The sequence below is a fragment of the Penicillium pulvis genome (genome assembly GCF_028828015.1).
Source record: "Penicillium pulvis strain IBT 33274 chromosome Unknown contig_5_segment0_segment0, whole genome shotgun sequence".
Taxonomy (NCBI): domain Eukaryota; kingdom Fungi; phylum Ascomycota; class Eurotiomycetes; order Eurotiales; family Aspergillaceae; genus Penicillium; species Penicillium pulvis.
In genome coordinates, this window is record NW_026643078.1 from 1,334,299 (window position 1) to 1,356,536 (window position 22,238).

General features: G+C 46.2%; 5 protein-coding genes across 5 annotated transcripts; 1 reads left to right on the top strand and 4 right to left on the bottom strand.

Annotated features, from left to right (window-relative positions):
* Positions 1 to 660: 660 nt before the first annotated feature.
* N7503_007083 (uncharacterized protein) lies at positions 661 to 5,063 on the top strand (the record flags this gene model as incomplete). Its single annotated transcript, XM_057066630.1, has 3 exons — positions 661 to 1,546; positions 1,615 to 1,788; positions 1,948 to 5,063. The coding sequence occupies 3 exons, from the start codon at positions 661 to 663 to the stop codon at positions 5,061 to 5,063; spliced, it is 4,176 nt and encodes a 1,391-aa protein (XP_056920311.1).
* A 2,177-nt stretch (positions 5,064 to 7,240) lies between these two features.
* Positions 7,241 to 8,262, bottom strand: N7503_007084 (uncharacterized protein; the record flags this gene model as incomplete). The annotated part of the gene is made up of 3 exons (XM_057066631.1): positions 7,241 to 7,728; positions 7,758 to 7,941; positions 7,999 to 8,262. The coding sequence occupies 3 exons, from the start codon at positions 8,260 to 8,262 to the stop codon at positions 7,241 to 7,243; spliced, it is 936 nt and encodes a 311-aa protein (XP_056920312.1).
* Positions 8,263 to 10,370: 2,108 nt separating this feature from the next.
* N7503_007085 (MFS transporter) lies at positions 10,371 to 11,967 on the bottom strand (the record flags this gene model as incomplete). The annotated part of the gene is made up of 5 exons (XM_057066632.1): positions 10,371 to 10,525; positions 10,583 to 10,884; positions 10,931 to 11,058; positions 11,106 to 11,329; positions 11,376 to 11,967. The coding sequence occupies 5 exons, from the start codon at positions 11,965 to 11,967 to the stop codon at positions 10,371 to 10,373; spliced, it is 1,401 nt and encodes a 466-aa protein (XP_056920313.1).
* Positions 11,968 to 13,244: 1,277 nt separating this feature from the next.
* On the bottom strand, positions 13,245 to 16,809 carry N7503_007086 (uncharacterized protein; the record flags this gene model as incomplete). Its single annotated transcript, XM_057066633.1, has 2 exons — positions 13,245 to 15,468; positions 15,521 to 16,809. The coding sequence occupies 2 exons, from the start codon at positions 16,807 to 16,809 to the stop codon at positions 13,245 to 13,247; spliced, it is 3,513 nt and encodes a 1,170-aa protein (XP_056920314.1).
* Positions 16,810 to 19,437: 2,628 nt separating this feature from the next.
* Positions 19,438 to 21,768, bottom strand: N7503_007087 (uncharacterized protein; the record flags this gene model as incomplete). The annotated part of the gene is made up of 2 exons (XM_057066634.1): positions 19,438 to 21,270; positions 21,325 to 21,768. The coding sequence occupies 2 exons, from the start codon at positions 21,766 to 21,768 to the stop codon at positions 19,438 to 19,440; spliced, it is 2,277 nt and encodes a 758-aa protein (XP_056920315.1).
* Between the last annotated feature and the right edge of the window lie 470 nt (positions 21,769 to 22,238).

Consider the following 22,238-nt stretch of genomic DNA (forward strand, 5'->3'; position numbering starts at 1 on the left):
GGGGCACGCAGCCAACTGGTCACCTACGATGACGAGGGCTTCGCCCCATTCCGAGTATAATAACAATTTCTCTCTCTCTCTCTCTCTCTCTCTCCAGAAAAGAGGGAGTTCAGCATATTTAAGCACCACAAAGCTAATGAATAACAATCAATCTTCAGTGAATTTTACCTAAATTTAGCAATCGAAAAGCCATGGCCCATGATAAAGCTGCCGAGCTTTAATTAGTTACGCACAAACGATCAGGACAATCTTGCCCTAAACCCAGTTAGACATATCGCACTAGCCCTGATAAGATCAATAAAACTGACTATACGGAAAGACCACGATTTATCCCCCACAGCACCACACACAACCATGGTCTTTCCGCTGTCACCCTGGATTACACCATATCGGATTTTTGAGTGACAATTCTATCATATATGATTATATAATCTAAGAACTAAATTTGGGCATTGAGTCTAGCGCCATGTTCTGGTGTTCTAGTCATGCATCCACTGAGAAGTTGACCAATGAAAGATATATCATTAGCGCCGGGACTAGTCCATTCTGAGACCCGACCTACGTGGCCACCCGGTGTCGATTGCAAAGTGGTGCCTAAAGAATCACACAAAGGTATAGAATATCCGAATCTCTTGCAAGATTTGCCGAAATCAGTTCATCATGAATGAGAATGCTCGCGAGCTTTCTCATTCAGACTATACGGTTGGCTGGATATGCGCCTTGCCGGGGACTGAGTTGGTAGCCGCTGGTGCCATGTTGGATGAAGAGCACACCGTTCTTCAAGCAGCTGATCCAAATGATATCAATTCTTACCTCTTTGGTAGGATTGGAGATCATAACGTGGTGATTGCTTGTCTACCTGTAGAGCAAACAGGGAAGGTTTCCGCTGCTACTGTAGCAAAAGATATGGTACGCAGCTTCCCAGCTATTAGATTCGGATTGATGGTTGGCATTGGAGGCGGTGCACCATTCTATGGAGCGCCGAACGAAGGGACTACTGATGTTGATGAATCTGATGAATCTGAAGATGAGGGCATGGACAAAATCCAAGACATCAGATTAGGGGATGTGGTGATAAGTCAACATTCAAAGTCTTCAGAGGCCGTCTTACAATATGACTTTGGAAAATCTGTACAGGGTCAAGAATTCATTCGTGCCGGGGGTCAGCTAAACAAGCCCCCAGGAATTGTCTTGAACGCGATATCTATGCTAAAGGGTCAGCATGCGCGGAAAGGCCATAAAATCTGCGACCTGCTTTCCGAAATGCTGGCAAACAATCCGCGGATGAGAAAGAACTTCAAGCACCCCGGATCTGCAAAAGATCATTTATTCAAATCTGAAATTTGTCATGTACCTGGGAAGAAATGCGAGTCATGCCAGGGCCCTGATGGTGCAAATCTTGTGAAACGGAAACAGCGTTTGAGCGAAGAACCCCAAATACACTACGGAACGATTGGATCTGCAGATCAAGTGATGAAAGATGCTCTTTTGAGGGACAAATGGTCTCAAACAGAGAAAATTAAATGCTTCGAAATGGAAGCTGCGGGTAAGTTTGACGGATTCATTGCCTTGATTTGTACCAGCCTCATTGTCTTCCTTCTCACTTTCGACTAGGGCTCATGGATACGCTTCCATGTCTTGTGATCAGAGGTATCTGTGACTATGCTGATTCACACAAGAACAAGGTTTGGCAACCATATGCTGCTGCTGTGGCGGCTGCCTACGCAAAGGAGCTTTTGCACAAAATTGCAGGACAAGGTGTCCTCCATTTGCCACCAGTTGATAAAGGTACCTATTATTAATTTGCCACCATACGTTAGAGGAATATCATTGTGATCCATTTGGTTTTCTCATTTATTATCTCTTTCTGAAAAACATTGGGGTTTTCCTTTCACTATGATGCAAGGAAATCCGCAAAGAAGCCAACGCTGACTTTTTATCGGCTAGCGATGTTCAAGGTTCTACGAAAGCTTGAACAGCTTGAATTGCGGCAAGTATCAGATAGAGAGACGGCCTGTCTTCAAGCCTTTCGCACTACAGACTATGAATACCAAAAAGATTTCAACCCAGACAAAGAAGACGGAACGTGTAGTTGGTGTCATCAAAGTCCAATTTTCCAGAACTGGCAAGAGAATCACTTGTCTTGTCTATTGTGGATCACAGCTGATCCAGGCTGTGGCAAATCTGTTCTCTGCAAGGACCTTGTCGACAAACGCCTGTTTGGCCTTGAGTCTAGCGACACGACCATTTGCTATTTCTTCTTCAAGGACACGTCAGCTGAGACTCGGAGCCCTGCAAATGCCGTGGCTGCCTTTTTACATCAAGTCCTGAAATCTAAAAATGGTTGGAAAGCCATGAGGCATGCACTACCAGCTTATCTTGAAAATGCAGAGAAGGTATGCCAGAGTCTCGATGTCATGTGGACAATCCTGAAAGACATATCCCAAGATCCAGAATGTGGGAGAATAATACTTGTCTTGGATGCATTGGATGAGTGCGAGGCCAAAGATCAAAAGAGCTTTATCAGGCGACTCAAAGGTTTGGAATGTGATGTGAAATCTCAAGCTCCAACGCACCATTTGAAAGTCGTTGTGACCAGCCGTCCATATTTCAACCTCGAAAATGAGTTCTCTGAGCTCACGAAGAGTAATCTCAGGGTGCGATTGCCAGGTGAAAAGCTTTCCACACAACTTCAATCTGAGATGAATTACGTTGTGCATGCTCGAATGTCCAGACTAGGCTCTCGGATTGTGAAGGACACTACAAGAGAAGAACTTCTTCGTGGGATACTGGCAACTGAGAATCGAACATACCTGTGGCTGGATTTGGTATTCAAAATTATTGAACAGATGCCGCGAATAGACCGACAAACAGTCAAGGCCCTCTTAGGGAACTTACCACAAACTGTCGATGATGTCTATAATTCGATTCTTCTCAAAGCCCCGAACCAAGTCCAGGCCAAAAGACTACTACAGATCATTGTAGCGGCGACCCGGCCGCTTCGACTCCGTGAAGTCGGTGTTGCATTGGCTATCACGGAAGAAACTGAGTGCTACGAAGATCTAGAGCTGCAAAGCGGCGAACAACTTGCGACATCCGTCCGGAATATCTGTGGACTCTTCGTCCATATAGTAGATGAGACTGTATTTCTGATCCATCAATCTGCCAAAGAATTCTTGATATCGCTCTCCGAAGAAGTTACAACCATTTGGCCCAGCTGGAAATACTCTATTTCCGTTTCCGACTCGGCTTTACTACTTACTTCGATCTGCATCCGCTTTATATATCTCAAAGAGCTCGGGAAGAAGAAAGCGCCCCCAATCAGAGAGGCTGAGGAGTTGGCTTCTAGTTATGACTTTCTTGACTACTCCGCAAATAGCTGGGCCGTGCACTTTGGTCATATGACGATTCAAGATCGCCATCACTTCTCCCCTCAGGCTATGGATTTATGTTCTGTGGAAACAGACCGATACATGGACTGGGAGATTGCTGTTCGGAGAGTTGGACGCTCTGTCCACCCTTTCCCTTTGCATATCGCGTCATATCTAGGGCTGGACATGGTTGTTCGAACACTACTTGCTTCCCCTGGCGTTGATGTTAATTCCAAGACTGACGATAATCGAACTCCCATCTTTTGTGCTGTCGATAATGGCCACGAGGGGATTGTGAAGATTCTTCTTGCCATACCTGGGATTGACATCAACATGCCTAGCAGCAATGGCAATACTCCCCTTTCTATGGCTATAATTCTAGCCCATAAGGGTATTGTTAAGCTTCTTCTTGCTGCTCCTAGTATTGAAATCAACTCACTCGATGAAAACGGCTATCCACCTCTACATCTCGCAATATATCAAGGTGATGAGAGTATTGTGAAGCTTCTTCTTAATACCCCTGGTATTGACATCAATATGACTAATAGAGGTGGTTTCCACCCTCTATTTCTCGCTAGCTTTCAAGGCAACGAGGGTATTGTGAAGCTCCTTCTTACTGCTCCTGGTTTTGAAATCAATTCACTCAATGAAAAAGGCCATTCACTCCTATGTCTCGCAATATACCAAGGCCACGAGGGTATTTTGAAGCTCCTTCTTGATAATCCTGGTATTGACATTAATATAGCTGATGGAGATGGTAAAACACCCCTATATTATGCAATAAACCAAGGCTACGAGGATACTGTGAAGCTCCTCCTTAATAACCCTGGTATTGACATCAATATGACTAGTAGAGGTGGCTTTTCACCTCTCTCTCTCGCTAGCTCTCAAGGCCACGAGGGTATTGTGAAGCTCCTTCTTACTACCCCTGGTATTGATATCAATATGGCTAATGGAGGTGGTAAAACACCCCTATCTTATGCTATATACCAAGGCCACGAGGATATTGTGAAGCTCCTTCTTACTGCTCCTGGTATTGATATCAATATGGCTGATGGAGGTGGTAATCCACCCCTATCTTATGCAATACTCCAAGGCCACGAGGGTATTGTGAAGCTTCTTCTTGCTACTCCTGGCATTGATGTCAATATTGCTAATAGGGATGGCTTCCAACCCCTATCTCTCGCTAGCCTCAAAGGCCACGAGGGTATTTTGAAGAAGCTTCTTACTGCTCCTGGTATTGATATCAACATGGCTGGTAGGGATGGCTTCCAGCCCCTATCTCTCGCTAGCTCTAGAGGCCATGAGGGTATCGTGAAGCTTCTTCTTACTGCTCCTGGTATTGATATTAATATAGCCGATGGAGATGGTAACACGCCCCTAACTTACGCAATACACCAAGGCCACGAGGGTATTGTGAAGCTTCTGCTTACTGCTCCTGGTATCGATATCAATATCGCTGGAAGACATAGCGCTCCTCCTCTATCTCTCGCTAGCTTTAAAGGCCACGAGGGTATAGTAAAGCTTCTTCTTGCTGCTCCTGGTGTTGATATCAATATGGTTGGTAGGGAAGGCTTCCAACCTCTATTTCTTGCTAGCTTTCAAGGCCATGAGGGTACTGTGAAGCTTCTTTCTGATGCTCTTCGTATTGATATTAACTCCGATGAGGTACAGGACTGCTACACACCGTGATGGCCAGAGCCCTGTGCGGATAACACATATCCGATACCCAAAACGCTATTTTTTTTTCAACAGACTTACGAAGTGAGATCACGCATAACGCATGGGTTAGAAGATATGATGTCTTACGGAGGAGGAAAGTCTTAGCTATGACTGGAGTGGCCCGTGGGTGTTCTTTGTCGCCATTTCTGCGGGTCAAGCTCATTTCATGCTTTCAAAGAACCTGAGTGGGACTTTCAGCAATCCATGATTTAGAAAACTAGCCATTGTACGCTGTTACACCGTATAATGTAGAGACCTAGTTTTGCTGAGTGAAGGAGTACACAAAAACATTGAATTGCTTACCTTGATAAGCTGGGTTAAATCTTACATTAGCATCTTCTTTTCTGGACGTACTAGCGACTAGGATAATCACAGGATAATGGAGCTTTGGACCCGACCATACAAGAGATAGCTTAGTTGCCCTCTCATTCATTATATAGTGGTAGGAACCCCTCCCTTTCCCCGTACTTAGGAAGTTAAGACGGAAAGACCACGATTGCCCTTCACAACACCACATACAACCATGGTGTCTCCGCTTTCCCCCTGTATTACACCATATTGGAAGGGGACAGCGGATTCCTCCATTAGATCTAATATGACCCGATTTGGCTTAGCGTCATGTGTCTTTACATCTCGCCGTGCGTTGTGGTATATAGTACCCCGTCTTTCCTCCTCAACGACTCTCTTCAGAAATTTCTTTTTCTTCTTCGGCCCCCTACTCCATATGACGCATTTTTGCTGTTGATCCACAGCACCGAACTCCTAAGCTCCGCCACCTTTTGCCCTATGACCACTCTTCGTGACTTCCTCGCCCTCCCTACTCCCTAAGCTGATCAGGTTCTGGCAGACTTAGATAGCAAGGCAGACTTTTTTCACTATCTAATACAGGAAAAGTCTAATCACTCAAACGGTCGTGATAACAATTTAAAGGCCTGATTACGATTACTCATTAGTACGGATGTTGCTTATCAGGTGACGGACTTAATTCCGCAGGAAGAGAAGTATTGATAGGTCCTTATTATGGAGACTTAGGGGTCTACAAAAGTCCACCCGATTCCTCCATCCAATTATAGGCTACCAAACATGCTAAATGTAGCTTATCATCCTTATTAATTTTTGTCACGCGCAGGGCCCGGAGGTGAAGTAGTTGTTGGCCCGCCACAGTAGTTTTATCGCATCCGAGTTGTTCAGCTTAATCGAGAACAAGTCCGCTCTCTCTGCAAATGAATCCAGCTAAGTCCGCTCTCTCTACAAATGAATCCAGCTTTTCCTACATTAGATCTACGTCTCGATCATATCGATTGGTCGTAAATCATTCAGACCATTTTTATGGCCAATGCGACTGCTTTATTACGGCTCGTGATAATTATAGGGCCATTCGAGCTTTTGAGGTTGTACCTTAGCGGTGGCTGCGTCGAGGTAAGGTTCTGGGCGTTTGCTTGGGCGTTCGTACAGTAACGTAATACTCAGCCTATCAGCAACAAATTTCCACTCAACGCTTCATAGCACCCTTGTTCGAATATTACACGCACCCATATCAATACTCCTTAGTGGAAAACTTACACTCCTTTATAACAATGATGATACTGAACTGCTCGATCTATGGTCCCTCGCATGCTCTCACTCCTGATTACCTAGGCCGCGAGATCACCTAGTCTCGTGAACATAACTGGTGATTGTTCACCTTTCTGGCATCAACATCCATCCGACAAGCAGAGCTTTGATGCTACTTTTGAATATGCAGATAGAAGTGCGTGGAAAGAACAATCAGCGGAACGTATGTAATATCAGATCGAGTAAGGGGTAAAATTGAACAATCAAGATGGTGTCAAGGATACAAAGAAGGATCGGACTCAACCGATAGATCGTTTCGAGAACACATACAAGGGGCTAGTAATATTCTACGACAGAAATTATCCCGTAGCTGATGGGTGAGAATAGATAACACTAGCCTGAGAGAGTCCCTGCAGAGTCAAGGCTCTTCTAATGGCTAAATCTAAGAAAATAAACTCATTTCTCTTTCCTCTTTTTCGCCTTCAACAGCCCCCTAACCGCAATGATCCTCGTGGCCTAATGGAGCGGATACACTAACCATCACAAAGGCCTCCGCGTCTCGAATAGAAAGGAAACATTGAAAATGTCAGATATCAACTCAAGAATCGAGCCGCCAAAGCACCGAAAATGAGGAGCGGCAGGAGAAAATACGTAATCGTCGCAAAAATGGAGGAAATTTGAACTAACTGAGTCGCTATGCTGTATATCTCTACCAAGACCTTTATATTGGCGTGAAAGGCAGGGGTTCTTTCTGCAAATATAGTATCCACCATCAAAGAGCAAAGAATGAACACAGGCGTCCCAAGACCCGTTGAGATGAGAACACCATCAGATAAAACCTTGCTCGTCTTGCCGAAAGGATCATGGTCTGCCATCCAGAAGATCACCATGAAAGTAAACCTGAATGAATGTCTAAAGATCAGATCCGGTATTTTGGGGTGAGAGATCCAATCATTGTTGGGGTCGTTGGGGTCTGTGGTGGTTTGGTCGCCAGAGACAGATTGCGTCTCATCTTGTGTATGCTTCTCATCTTGTGTATGCGTCTCATCTCCTATGCGAGTATTAGACATCTCAGTTGACCCTAGATAATAACCACCAGATTTGACTCACCTTCCTTGAGATACTCGATGACTGTGATGAGCGGTGCGGCCAGTAACACCACAGCAGCAACTTGGCCAAACGACCAATCATTGAAACCAGTTAACGAAGCCTCGAGGCCCATCTTTTCCGGTCGATATATTGTGCCTATTACTCGGGCAATACCGAATGCAAAGGCAATAATTAACCAGGCGACCTAAAGTCAAGTCAGAAAACATAGACTGTAATCAACACACGTACGATAATATCTGACCTCTGTAGTAACGGAATCCCACATATCCACGAGCACCAAACAAGTGAGGTAGACAGACAAGAGGGGAAGGTAGCAGAGTGTCAGTTTCAGACTCCGTGGCGAGCGAGACGCCTGGCTCCAGTTATATACAATCCGTAACAACCTTCGTATGTGGCCTGAAACGAAGGTTCTGGCTCGCCCAATAACACCAACTGAAAGCGTATCGTAGAGGTTAATGACCCTCGAGGCAAATCCAAAAACTATCAAAATGATCGAGTGAGACATCGAGAAGAACGCGGAATTTTTCCTTGGCCGAGCACGCATATGGCAGATTGCAGGGTCACTGAGAGTCGGGTGATCTCTATTATCTGCGTCAAAGACCCAGTGATAGTTTCCGGTGAGACTAAGACCCACGATCAACAGGATTACTAATGAACCCACTACTAGTAGCCTTATTGCCCGCTCGGTAGGGTGGTTATGCAGATGGTTACGTAGAAGCGTTAAGCAGGATAACTGAGTCAGGCAGGAAAGCCAGGCCAGTTGGACGATGACTTGCCAATGATAAGTTGCCAGGCCGCATTTGAGCTGCACAAGACCACTGATCAGGAGTGAGAACCCTGTCACGATTTGCATGTCGCTCATTGCTCGTATGCACTGTTCTTAGAGGTTTTCTTTTCAATTACTTCCTGATTAACCGATTCGATCTCAAATAAGAATTAACCTACCTTGATCAGGAATTTTGCAAATTTTTCGCTCGTGCCAATTTCAACGGAAGGGCGTGGGAATAATACGAATGGGTACGTTGTTAACGAGACTTTGTCCACCGGGTTGGGTCGAAACGAAGTTGGAGTTCGACCATTCATTTGAAACGCGTCGCGGATTGGATCATACACGGCGATGTAGTGGAGGGCAACGATAACAACAGCGAAGCCGGCAGTCACGACATTGTTGATAATTACCTAAAAATGTGAGATACACCCGTGGTCAATTAGAGAAAAAAGGAGATACTCCTACCCCAATCCCAGTGATATCGCTATTTATAGATAAGGCGGGGGTGGGAGCCGAGCAGTCAAAGTGGCAGGAAGACATAGCGCGGCCGAATAGCGTCGATCAGACCTTCCCTTTCCGTAGATATATCAGTGTGTTTCTCTATTGTAGACTTCTGTTGGGCTAGTACATACCCTTGGCGAGGTTGTTAGGTTGAAGTTGTCGAGGTAGACATCCAGGGATTATCCTCGCTTACGCACGTGACAGTGAGAATGACTGAGATTGATAGAAAGAATTATTTACGTCTTAGCCGAATATGGATTAGGGTGGCCTCGGATACGGGCTGAGAAGCAAAAGAGTAGTGGCCATGGGGGAATTCGTTTTCGAAATCTACTGTATTTGGATTATGGCAGGCAAAGAAACAATGCGACCTGGAATATCATATGGACGGCAAAACAAGATTCGAAAGAAAATCGGTAGCTGGTGAGGCTTGAAGTACCTAGCTAGCGAGACCATTATGGCATAGCTCAATATTTTTGCCACTGGATTTGTGCACGTCCCAGGCAAGACTGAACATCTAAGGATTCGTATCCTCATAGCGGCGGTGTGAGTACATACCAGTTGAAGATATCGGTTGGATGACCCCTAAAAATTTGGCGGTTCTAAGATAGCGACTATAACAAAAATCGATAGTCACTTGAATGATATCTGTTCTTTGTCAATGGGGCAACGGTACGGACTAGCGTACAATATCTTCACATGAATGCCCAAGTGGGGCTAGCGTTGCATTCTATTGAGCAGGATACCTCGGAAATTGAATATTCGGAGATAAAGGTACTCGCTGACTACAATTACTGGAGAGACGCAGGGTAAGGATAGTTTCGGGAAAATAGGACCTGAAAAACGGGCCGACGGACAAATGAAGCGCGGGGAGGAGGAAGACAGGGTTCCGAGGAGAATCAGTGGCAACAGCACAGTGTTTAGAAACCTTGAAAGCCCCTATATAGGCTCTCAAAAAGAAAGTCGCTCTGGATAGAGCTTAAGGATTTGAAAGGGGATCTATAGGCTAACGAATCTATACCACGAGCGATGTGTATATATAGAATGGACTCATCAGGATATGGAGAGATATACTAGGGCCGAGTGCCTTAAAACCAGGAATATAGGTAGTTAGGTCGTCTAATGGTCTATAGTGGTTTCCGTAGGCGGGGTCCAAACCGGTGTAGAAGCGCATATGTAGGGATCAGTCCTAAGCTGCATATTATGCCCTGCGCTATAAAAGTCCAGGTCCATCCTAAATCCCATTTTCAGTGTCTACTCAGTAGAAAAAAGTGAGGGTCAATGCGTACCTGATACCTCTACCCAGAGGCTAATGAACCACGGGTTGATAAAAGCCGATAACTTGCCTAGGTCAGTCCATTACCCTCGTCTGAAAACACATGTGTGACACTTACATTGATAACCACCGAGTAAAACATGATCACCTCCATCGCAAATTCGGGATAATTGTCGACAATATACGTGGAGAGCACTGTATTTCCAACCTGTGTGCCCGCAGCATCTAACCAACGGTTAATGAACGGTCTGCGAAACCCCGAAGCCCCGGATCAGTACTCACACAGGAAGAAAGCCACTTGGCCCGTCATCCAGTGCCAATCTTTATCGACCGAAATGCCCCAGAGAATGAGACCCACTGATGACACTACTGCAGCCGGATACCCGAGCCAGAGCCTCATCTCTGGAATGCGTTGCGAATCGTTCTTGCGAGCTAATCGAGCAACGAGCCAATCACTGAGGCGACCAGAGCAGAAAGCCTCAGCAAACACGAGTCCCAGGAGGAGTCCAATGAAAAGGAGACCTTGCACTTGAACGCTGCGGCTCTCGTAGGCCAGTGGCTCCATCGTCATGATCGAGCAGATCCTAATAGGTTAGAGGGGTTGTCGATGCGGTCTGGACTTACACTTACCACCAATACTGGAAAAATACATAGCAGCAGATACTTATCGATATCGTGGGATACGCCCATAATTTGCAGAATACTAAAACTGCGTCCCAAGGCTTGGGGTGTCTGACTCCTGGGATGTGTCTCAAATGCTATTATCGTCAGAGAGTAGAGCGTTCCATAGGGTAAAAGTTCTTACCAGATAACCCAAGCTTTTCGTCCGTTTAATGTCGGAAATAGCATCATATTTTGTACCCACGGATAATTCCTGTCCTTCATATTCTGCTTCATACTCCAACACCACCGCACGTGGATAGTGGGTCTCTGGGAGGAAGAGACATTCGCAGATAAGCAAGACCCCGAAGAGGATAGTAACATGATAACTAATCCAATACTGAGAAACGGAAGCCAAGAAGCCACCCACTGCAAACAGTCAGTAAAATCCGCTGACTTGTGTCCTCATACGTACCCACGGCTCCAAGCACTGTCCCAAAGTTAGCAGACATGGCCCATAATCCCACTCGAAAGCCCCTCTCATGCTCGAAAGACAAATCATTGATAACCGTTAAACCAATATTTGCAGATGGACCGGCGCCTAATCCCTGAAAGAACCGTGCAGCCATATACCCCGAAAGAGAGTTTCCATGCAGCGAGGTGCACCCGCTCGCCACAACAGCAACAGCAGTGCTGGCAATCAACACTATACGACGTCCATATGTCTCAGCCAATGACGAAGTAATAAGCGGACCGATAGCAAGACCGAGACATGGCACTGCAAAGGACCAAGTCACTTTTGTATAGGTCGTGTCGAATTGGACTTCGAGTTCGGTGAAGGATGGGACTGGCGCGGTCGTGAAATAGGTAAGTAGGCAGTAGGCAAAGCATGCAATCATGATACAGGTATATTTCTGAACAAAACTCCAATTCAAAGGATCCAGGGGGTCTTCTGTCACTGCTGGATAAAGAGGGCTCCCAGATGGACTCAGTCGGATGGGTTTAGTCTGACCGGCCTCGGTCGTGGCCGGCGACTCTTCAGTCTCGGGATATTTGGTGAGTGACATGAGAGTTGTGCACGTATAAGACAGTGGAGAAGTTAGACCAATACGAAGCTTTTTGAGCAGAGAACAGCATTCTTATTTATTTAACTAGGAGCTTTGTGTAATAATCCTGCTTATCTCTCTAATGCCATACTTTCCCTACTCTTGGTTGTGATAGCAGCCGCGATAACGAGATCGTGCTGGTGCATAGGGCCTCGGACGATCTTCCCGTTAAAAAGTGGCTGCCATCTCCTCAAGCTTCCTATTTCGTGAAAGCGCCAAGTGTTATTGGTAGTTCTAAGCCAGTAATCGCGTTTCGCTCATCTTCCCCGCACCCCTCATCGCTAGCGATAGTTATTGGCTAGCACTAGTGGATTAGTAGGTTCTCTATCGTGACTATCCTGCTTATCTCCCATATACCATAATTTCCCTACCCCTGTTTATGATAGCAGGCCCGATACTGAGACTGTGCTAACGCATAGGGTCATAGATCATCCTCTCATTGAAACTAGTGGCAGCCGTTTCCTCAGGCTTTCCTATGTCGTGAAGCCCCTGGTGTCATCAGTAGCCTCAAGCCAGTCATCGCGTTCTGTTCTTCCCCGAATCCTCGATCGCTAGCGACAGTTATCGGCTAATACTAACGGATTGGCGGGCTCTCTGTCGGGGCTAAGAGACGAACGTATTTCACAAGCGAGCGAGCCACCCGGTCGGCTGGGCCACCCCATCAACTTTTATTGATTTACACTATTATCATTAAATAAAACAACATAAGAATTGAATATCTAAGCTATCTATCTAAACCTAAACAATTGTGTCAGCGTCATACGCCAGTCGAGGATCAGAGGAGAAAAGAAGAAGCATAAGCTGCTACAGCTTGCTGCTACCAGAAAGAACGAACAGACAGCACAATATGTGTATTGTGATGTGGTTGACGAGAGAAGAAAGAAGAAGAGGGAGAAACCCTGATCTATCTACAGGGACAGACATGGTCTTTGAAATCTAATATATGACAAGTCAGACAATGGAGATATCTGAATAACTATTTATCCGCTATGTGAAAAGTAGTTCAGGTCCTCCATACATTGCTTCCTTTTCGGTCTGATTGTACTTCTGCCACAGAAGCACTGCCAAAGAGCTTACTTCGATCAACATGACCAAAACACTGGCCTCTTTCGTGCCGCTTGACTGCGCGGTCATTACTACTGTTTGTTTGAAAAATATAATATTTTGTGTTCATGAGGATATGTTTAATCGAGCTTAAGGAACGTAGATTTGCGCATCGTTGGCTCGCCTTTGTCGGTCTATGAGATTGGCTCGATATCAGCACCTCGATCAAGCAGAATCTCTACCACTGCTCTCTGGCCTTTAGCCAGGGCTGCCAGTAGTGCGGTTCCATGTCGCCCACCTTGGGCATCGACGTCGGCACCTCGATCAAGAAGGATATGCACCACCTTCTCGTGCCCATATGCGGATGCGAACTGAAGAGCATTGCCGTATACCCCACCTTGCGCATTTACGTCGGCACCTTTATCAAGCAGCATCTGTACCAAGTTTTCATGGCCGTAAGATGATGCAACGTCGAGCGCGGTCCCACCATTCAGACCTGAAACATTTATATCAACGCCTAGATCAAGCAAGGTCTGCACTATCTCCTCACTGTTTTTAACGCATGCGGCCTGGAGTGCAGTGCCAAATGTCCCTCCATGAGCCTTCGGATCAGCACCGTGGCTGAGCAATTTCTGCACTATTTTCGTAAAGCCATTGTATGACGCGGCCTGGAGTGCAGTGCCAAATGTTCCACTTTGTGCATTCACATCAGCACCTCGATCAAGCAGGCTTTGAACCATATCCTCTTGGCCTCCATTTGCTGCTGCTTGGAGCGAATCGCCATAAAGCTCGCTTTCAAAATGTATATCAGCACCTTGATCTATCAGCATCTGCAGTATATTCTCGTGGCCTGAAAAGGCTGCTGCTACAAGCGCATTCGTATATGCTCCACCTCGACTATGTATATCGGCGCCATAGTCAAGGAGTATATGTACCACTTTCTCATGGCCCTTAAATGCAGCGGCCTGTAGTGCGCTACCAAAGTGTCCGCATTGAGAGTTCACACCAGCACCGTTATCCAGCAGTAATCGCACCAACTCTTCATGACCTTTGGAGGACGCAACCTGGAGCGCGTTCCCATCTCGTCCAGTTTGACGGTTTACGTCGGCACCATGATCAAGCAAGATCTGAACCACCTTACTATGGCCTTCAAACACTGCGGCCTGGAGCGCATCCCAGCTGCTGCCATATAGTCCATCTTTAGCGTTTATATCAGCACCATGATCAAGGAGATCCTGCACTATCTTCTCATGGCCTTTGCGTGAGGCCGCTGCAAGCGCGTGCCAGTATTTTTCACCTGGATCATTGGCGTCCGCACCATTATCAAGGAGGATGTGCACTACTTCCTTATGGCCGTGAGTCGACGCCATTAGAAGAGCATTACCATCTCGCCCACCTCGGCAATTAATGTCGGCACCATAATCGATCAGAACCTGCACCACATTTAGATGACCTTTTGACGATGCGTCGAGAATTGGGTTGGTGTTTCCCACTCGAAGGTTTACCTCGGCGCCTCGGTCGAGCAGAATCTTTACCACCTTTTCATGTCCATTAGATGCGGCCGCTTGAAGTGCGTTGTTCCATTTTCCACCCGTCGCATGAACAGCATCTGATATGCTTGCTTCATTTCCTAGGTTCGCCAGAAGGGGACTTAAGACATCATGTAGCCCAAGAAGGGCTATGTAGTATAAAGGCAGCGGTATATCCTCGACTGCACGCTTAAAGTCCACAGATGTGTTCCATGGACGATCTAAATCGTGTAGGCGTGCCCATGTTATAAAAGAATCTGTCTTCCCCGTAAAGAGTCTCAGAACTAGGCCTTGGGAAGGGCTGCCATAATGATGAAACCATTGCATAGCGGCAAAATGCGCCAAAGGAAACTCTTCGAGCTTCGCCATATCCAATACTCCTTCTGAGAGCATTGGATCTAAGAGGTACACAAGGAGGATCTGAGCCATTTCTGTGTTGGCCTGTTCTTTTCGAATTGCGAATTTCGCTGCTTCCGATTTCACAACACGTTCTGATTCGAGATACTCCTGGACGGAGAAGTGGGCTATGCGAGCAATTCGGACCTCTAGTCCTGTGTCGTCCTCAACCGCCGAGAGCTCTATTAGACCGCGACAGACTTCGACAAGGTCATCTTCTTGTTCATATATTCGACCGTGGTCAAGGCGCGGTGGGTCCTCCAGATCCACAGCATGCGCATGGATCAGCTCCTTTATAGTGAGTGGTCGATTGGAAATACAAAGAACGGTCAGAAACCGCCGCACGTCTTCGATATGCTCTTCGTCAATGCTGCATAGAATTCGCTGATATGTTCCATCTAGATCGCGGGGCAGAGAGATTAAGCATTCGTCAAGCTGATTCCGGTTTCGAGCCCGTTTAAGCGCCAGGAACTGACACTCTATGTATCTGAATCTGTTACTTGATCAGTCAAAGCCTTATCAGCTCCCTTGTTATCGTAACTTACACTCCCTGTGCCTTTTCTGTCAATCTATCTTGGATCTCACTATGGCGCTCCTTCCACTTCTGAAGTTTTGGGTCGTTGTTGAGCTGATAGGAAACATAACTGACGATGTCCTTGTCTATCTCAACATTCTTCATCGAGATATCTTGGTCGCCGGAGATTTCCAATGATTGACGAATGTCAATCTCATCACGGCTAGTTATTAAAAGGTGTAGACCGGGCAAACCCCACTGCTGCATCGCCTTTATCGCACTTAAGACGTTGTCCCTCTTGTTATCACGAGGACATTCGTCTAACGCATCAATCAAGAGATAAGTTTCGCTGGACTGAGATATGATTTTTCGAAGGCAATCAAGTAGCGCATTCACTGGAGGACTACTTGGTTTGTACAATGCGTGCATTTGTTCCAAACTCTCTTGACCATGCTGAAGTTGTGCCGATAGCTGTACCAATAAAGCACGCAACATTCCGGAAATATCTTGCTTTGACTCGTCATTGAATGAAAAGTAGAAATATCCAACACCAAGCGTAACACCGGAACCGTTATGCCGATTGTGTTTCTCACGGAGCATATATTCAATTGCCGTCGAGCATAGGACTGATTTCCCAGATCCGGCAAAACCATTGATCCAAAGGAAAGAGTTGCGCTTCACTAGCCAATTCTGGAAGCTGCCACTCTGGATAAACCATAGCCCTGTGCCCGTGTGCCGCTTAGGGGATATAATATGATGATCGATTGCCGCATCTGGGGCATGAAGCCATTCACAGATCGTAGACGATACCTGAATCGCCGCTGTGCGTTCGACAAGTAATTTGAGGTCAGAAATCCTGTTGTCAACCTGATTCTGGTTCTTCAGCTGCAGCACGTTCAACGCAAGAGATAAGCGATCCTGAATCTCTTCAATATCTTCTTCAAGCTTTTGTAGAGTACTTTTCCGGAACGGATAAGTTGCCTGGCGTCCGAAAAATTTGATACGGTCCGTGTAACCTGCAGCTGAGGCTTTCCGAAATTTCTGGCACTCAGCCTGCAGCTCCTTGATAATATTATGGCAGCCTTGCGTGGATTTCTCGATTTCTTGAAGTAGTGCATCGGTCTGAGGCTGGTGATCTTGGAGAGCACCTTCAAGGGACCTGAAAATAGCCAGGAGGCTCTCCAAACTCTGCGTGATTTTGGCTATATCACCAGTCTTGTTCTTGAATGCAGAATAGAAATCGACCAGAGACTGGGTGACTTGAATGCCGAGCGATAAAAGCCCCGCAACGCCGGATGCGATGGAAAGCGGGTCTACCATACTGATGAATAACCCGAAGACTGAGTACCTCAGCGATGGAGAGTCCGAATAGACGAACGAGCATATGTAGGGAACGAGAGCCAGGCTGTGATGAAGCGGGGTGTGGCTCGCCTGGTGCCAAGCTACTGGAGCTGTGAGTAAGCAGCCAGCTTTCCTTGGCTACGGAAGGAAGGCTCAGTAATTACTTCACCAGGACATTTTAGCCGAGCGGGCATAGAATATTCGCGCATCAACGGGGCTTGGGTGCCCTGGAAGTGGCCTACTCACCTTGGTAAACCACCGGAGTTCTCAAAGTAGCAGTATTCATTCACGACGACGCAACTTATGACAACAATTTCTAGCGAAATTGCAAATTTAGCTATCAAACACTCATCGTGCATGGGAAAGCTGACATGCTGCCAACAGCTATGCAGATCAGGATAATCGCGCGCCAACTCAGCTAGTGTACGGAAACGCCTCGATTGTCAGCACCAAGCAAAACTGTGGTGTTTTCGTCCCCCCCCTTGGATTACACCATATCGGCAGGTGATAGAGAATTACGCTGAGCCCTCTTATGGTCTAAGTCTTGTGTCCTACACGTCAATGTGTACGCTGGTAATTATATAGTAAATCTAGAAAGAGAACCAATCAATTTAGGATAGCCTTGAAACCTTTGAAGATCAGGAGTGTTTCAATGAAATTAAAGTAGCTTATAAATTCGAGTTGATGCCGTGTTTATGATTTAGCTTGATTTGAGAGCCTATACGATCTCCGGTGATTAATGTCTTGACTAGGACTAGTAACTCTCCTTCCTACCACTACTAAGGATTTGCCTCTCGAAAATACCCTTCGTCCTTTCGTAAATCTACTATATATAGCTTTCTTCTTGCTACCAGTTCATATTATAGCCCGTACACCTATGACCCTATTTGCGGTATGCCATCCAATGACCGATATCTAAAGGTAGGCCACGTTTCTCCCCTATCAATAGCTTCTTAAGATTGCCTCGGGTTTCTCCCTGTATAAAATCGGCCCGCTATAGATCAATTACAGTGTAATATTTTTACCCCTATGTTATACATGCAACATAAAGCAAATTAGATTGGTTCACCATTCAATGCTACATGCTATACACAGCCTTAACCGAAAGCATGAAGAGCTCCAATGAAGCTTAAATACACCTTCCTCTACTCAAACAAACGTGGCAATGACTGAAAGAAAGACAGGCGACAGAGCTGAAGCAGTGAGGATGGCTGCACTGGTTTTCTGGTTCCATTTTCCTTGACTGTTTGCTCCCTGGCTCCATAGAGTTGCCTTCATGCTCCGCAGAGTCCAGAGCATCCGCACTTGCTAAAGCGGCGTCTAACTCGACACACAGGTCGTCCCCAGTTATTGCTAATACCTCCCCGTCCATGGTTTTCAGGTAATATCCTCCGTTCTCAGGGTTGAGGACCGTTTCAGGGTTATTGTGAACCATGTCATTCAGATTTTGCCTGTCCTGTAGTACAATAGCCCCAAATGGCGGATCCGAGTTGTAGCGAGTTGTGTTTGCAGCCATAATAGTTATATAGATAGAAAAAAAAGCAAAAATCCACGGCAGTGGTCTCATTGCTCACTTCTTCACGATTCTCTGCAAGTGGTGTGTTATTGTCAACTCTTTTCAATCTTTCTAGTACTCTCATGTAGAAAATTTCATTGATGCAAAACATAGCTTACTGCGGAGATCCGAGGTTGCTAGGACAGATGCCAAACGTTGAGGTAAAAAGTAGGCGGTTTATGTTTTTGTTTTGTTCCCTGGAAAAAGCCGAATTATTTGAAAGGAACATAAGGCTATATATAGGTACAGCGAGAAGATCCAACTGACTACAACCTTGCAAGTCCGCTTGGTGCTTTTTGTAGATATCGTCGGAATGGATTCCGAAGATGCGGCTTCGCTCATGTGACGGTACTATGATGTATGATTAAAAAGCCGGTCAATGTAACCTTACAACCAGTTGTTGCTCCAATAATAACAGTGGTGCGACAAATAAGGAATTGTAGTGCTTGACTTGTTGCATTACGTCGCACTTGGCTGATCACTTAAAGTCTTGCAAATCAGACACTAAGAAACAGATTTTCATATAGATAGACAGGGGGCATGGCTTCGCTGTCCAACAATATGCAGCTGCACCTTGGCTAGAGCAGCCATTTTCTCCTCCACCATTCCAAAGCACTGTCGTACAAAAAGCTCCGTGAGATTTAGAGTTGCCGTTACTGGACTTGTACACACCTCAGTGCACCCTGCCGGATAACTTGGCGGCATATTAAAGTTCCATAAACTCTAGCTTACATTTCGATCTTATTGATTGGCATAGAGCTTTTCACTTGCTACGTTCTCCTAATAAGAGGACTTTAAAGCTGACCGATGCAGTTAATAGATCGATGTGTATATTCCATGCAAATGGCATGTGAGCTGATCCAGTCCATCAGGAGTGTTTTGAGCCAGGGTATTACACTTAACACATACTGGTGTTTGGAAAATTGATCCATTGAGTGCGCATTTTGCTTGTGCAATAGTGACGGATCTCGGCCAGTTGTTACCGCAAAATCAATACCCTCATTGGGACGCAAAACACTTAGTATCAATAGAACGCTGTTATATCTTTAAGATTAAGGGCTATCATGCCAAATTTCTGAACTATGTACGTTGTCAAGGCCTCTCATTATGCTGTCAAAGAAAGCCGTATCAACACCCTGGAATGCCCAGTCGTCCATCCCCGCAGTGAGCTCAGGATCCTGATTGCCATGCACGAGGGTCTCAGAAACAGTATCCTGATATCGAGAGGTGAGTTGTACATGCTGACCATTAAGACTGTCAACAGAGTTGTGTTCCGCTTCCGTCATTGACCTAAAAAATGCATTTCCATCTAAGCGACCAGAGCCAAGATCACGCACTGTAGCTCCTGAGCTCTCGGTGTTATGCATACCAACCATCGGAACGTATGGTTGGCCATTACTTGAAAAAGGTGCTTCGTTAGCCATTTCCTTAGATATAACGTCCTGACGGGCAATCCTAACGATGCCAAAATACGGTATTTGCACCCGAACAACGCCGTTGACATTTTCACCTGACTTCAACGCTGCAGTTTCTGGCGTCTGAACGCTGACGCTCTCCATACTGACGCCATCTACTGTTTCGGAATTGATGGCCAGCAACTTCTGTAACAAATCCGCACTTTGGGCACTCAAAGTATCTCCGTTAACCCGAATGATTTGCTCCATGTTCACCTGCGCCTGCTCTATCATGGCACGATCACTAAGATATTGGTGCGCTAAGAGGTTGCTGGTTTGTGGAAAGCGGTGGCTGTCGAGATGCGCCAGAAGTAATGTAATGGCAGCCACGAGTGCGAAGAAATCGACTGTCCGACAGCAGAATTTATTCCTGGTGTAGCCCCGAAACATGATAAATCGGGAGAGAATCTCCCTTGAAGCATTCACGCAGGTCATTTTGGGATATTCGTACCTCCGTTCAAGTGATGAACGAAGCATGTAAGGCAGGTGGAGCTGATTGAGCAAGTTATAATGATACAGCTGGTTGAACAGCCGTCCCATATCCAAAAAGAGAGCCAGTGGATCATCCGTGACACTGTCTAGGTTTGGCATAAGCCACCATTTGCTAGGCATGCTTCTACCCGCTTTCTGTAGCTCCAAATCGAGGTTTTGAGTCAGGACAAAGTCATTAGCACATGGGTCAGATTCGTTGCGTTCCAATATGCGAGACGCGAGAGTACAGTGCATGCGCTCGAGACGGCCCATAGAGGTGTCATCTCTGAATGCTGTGCCAGTGGCCATACTCTGGTCGAAGAAGCCTTGCGTAAGGCCTAGCATGAGACACAAGTTACGGTCGAGGGAGATAATTCGAAACCACATGAATTGTGGATGTGCTTTCGTTTCGTGGTCAAGAACCTTGTATTTTGCTCGAGTTGGACTTTGATGGAGGTTCATCATTTGTGCAATAGCCATAGCCCTTCGGTTCGCTATCCAAGCTCGTCGTAGACTTCCACCATTATGATAGTACATGCTTTCAATCATAACACACTCCAGTCCTTCAATGCTGCCAAAAAACTCATCGCTTGTCGTGACCAAAGTAATAGCAGTTCTTGCTAATCTATCCATCAGTGTAGAGAGTGGTTCCGGCAGGCCATTTATTGCTCGAAGGGAATCAGGGTCGAGATGCTGCAGGAAAGTAGCAAAGTAAAGCATGTGTCTTGCGATCAACACTGGATGCGAACTCGCACTAGGGACTTCGAGTAAACTGTCTGACGACTTGAGGCCGCTCTGCTCGAGGACAGCATATGGAGCGTTCAGCACCTCAGAGAAAATAATGTCACTTCTACGGCGGGTATTGTATATCATCTCGATTACTCGTCGTGACGGCAAGGACTCGTGCAATCTTTGAGAGAGCTTTTCATATCTCCCTACTGCTTCAGCCGGGCCATTATCCTGATGAAATTAGTGTTCATTCGAACATTAGATTTCAAAAACATACAGACGTACATTCGAAGGCTTGGGTAAAGACAAGAAAAGTGAAGAGTCTTGGTCTATTGATGCACTAGTAGGGATTCCCCGATCTGGAGGTTTAGGGAATGCACTTGTTGCAGGTTCCCCTACTTCCCCATGACGGTCCACTTTCCTGATTAGTTGCTCAACCAAGGCCTCAACCCTCGCAACACGATCTTTATCTTTACCGTGCTTGTGGTGTCGTCCCTTCTTCTCGAGTTTTCCTGCGTTCTCTCTTCCGTCAACCAACTCAAACTCCTGGCTCACGCATCTCGATCCTCGCCGCTGGCAGCCAATGCATACGGCTTCGGCATCGGCTGGAGAGCTGGGGTCTGCATTAACACATCTCATCTTACGCTGTTTGCACTCCCAACAACTCTTGGTCCCTTTGCGGATCTTCCTCCGCTTCGCCTCTGATTCGGCAATGATCCCGTAGTCCATATCGACGCCGATGCATAGACTCAGTCAGTCAATCAGTCATTCAGCCTGGGCTTTTCTGCTGCGGAGGCCGGAAAAGATGATGGAAGCTGGACAGAGCAATCCCAAGATCGGATCGCCGGCCGGGGTATGCTCGGGGATAGCTGACTCAGCGGATGTCATTCGTCCGCCGCGACACGCAACATGCGGCGGACGAAAGCCCTTCTGTGTTTGAAACAACATCACATCTTGTATTTAGCATAGGATATGAAACAGGAAAAAAAATTATATCTGGTCATATTGCAAGCAATGACTGGCAACCTTGATATAGCATCCGTGGTTAGGACAAATCGGGGCTAAAGTGATATATCTCCACATTTGTACTACACATCCATGAATAGTACGTTCCAAGGTTGTTGAAATAGTTACTACCTCCAGAACAAATTATTCGCTAGCTTTAAAATGGGCCGTGTTCAGATTGTGATCATTCCGCA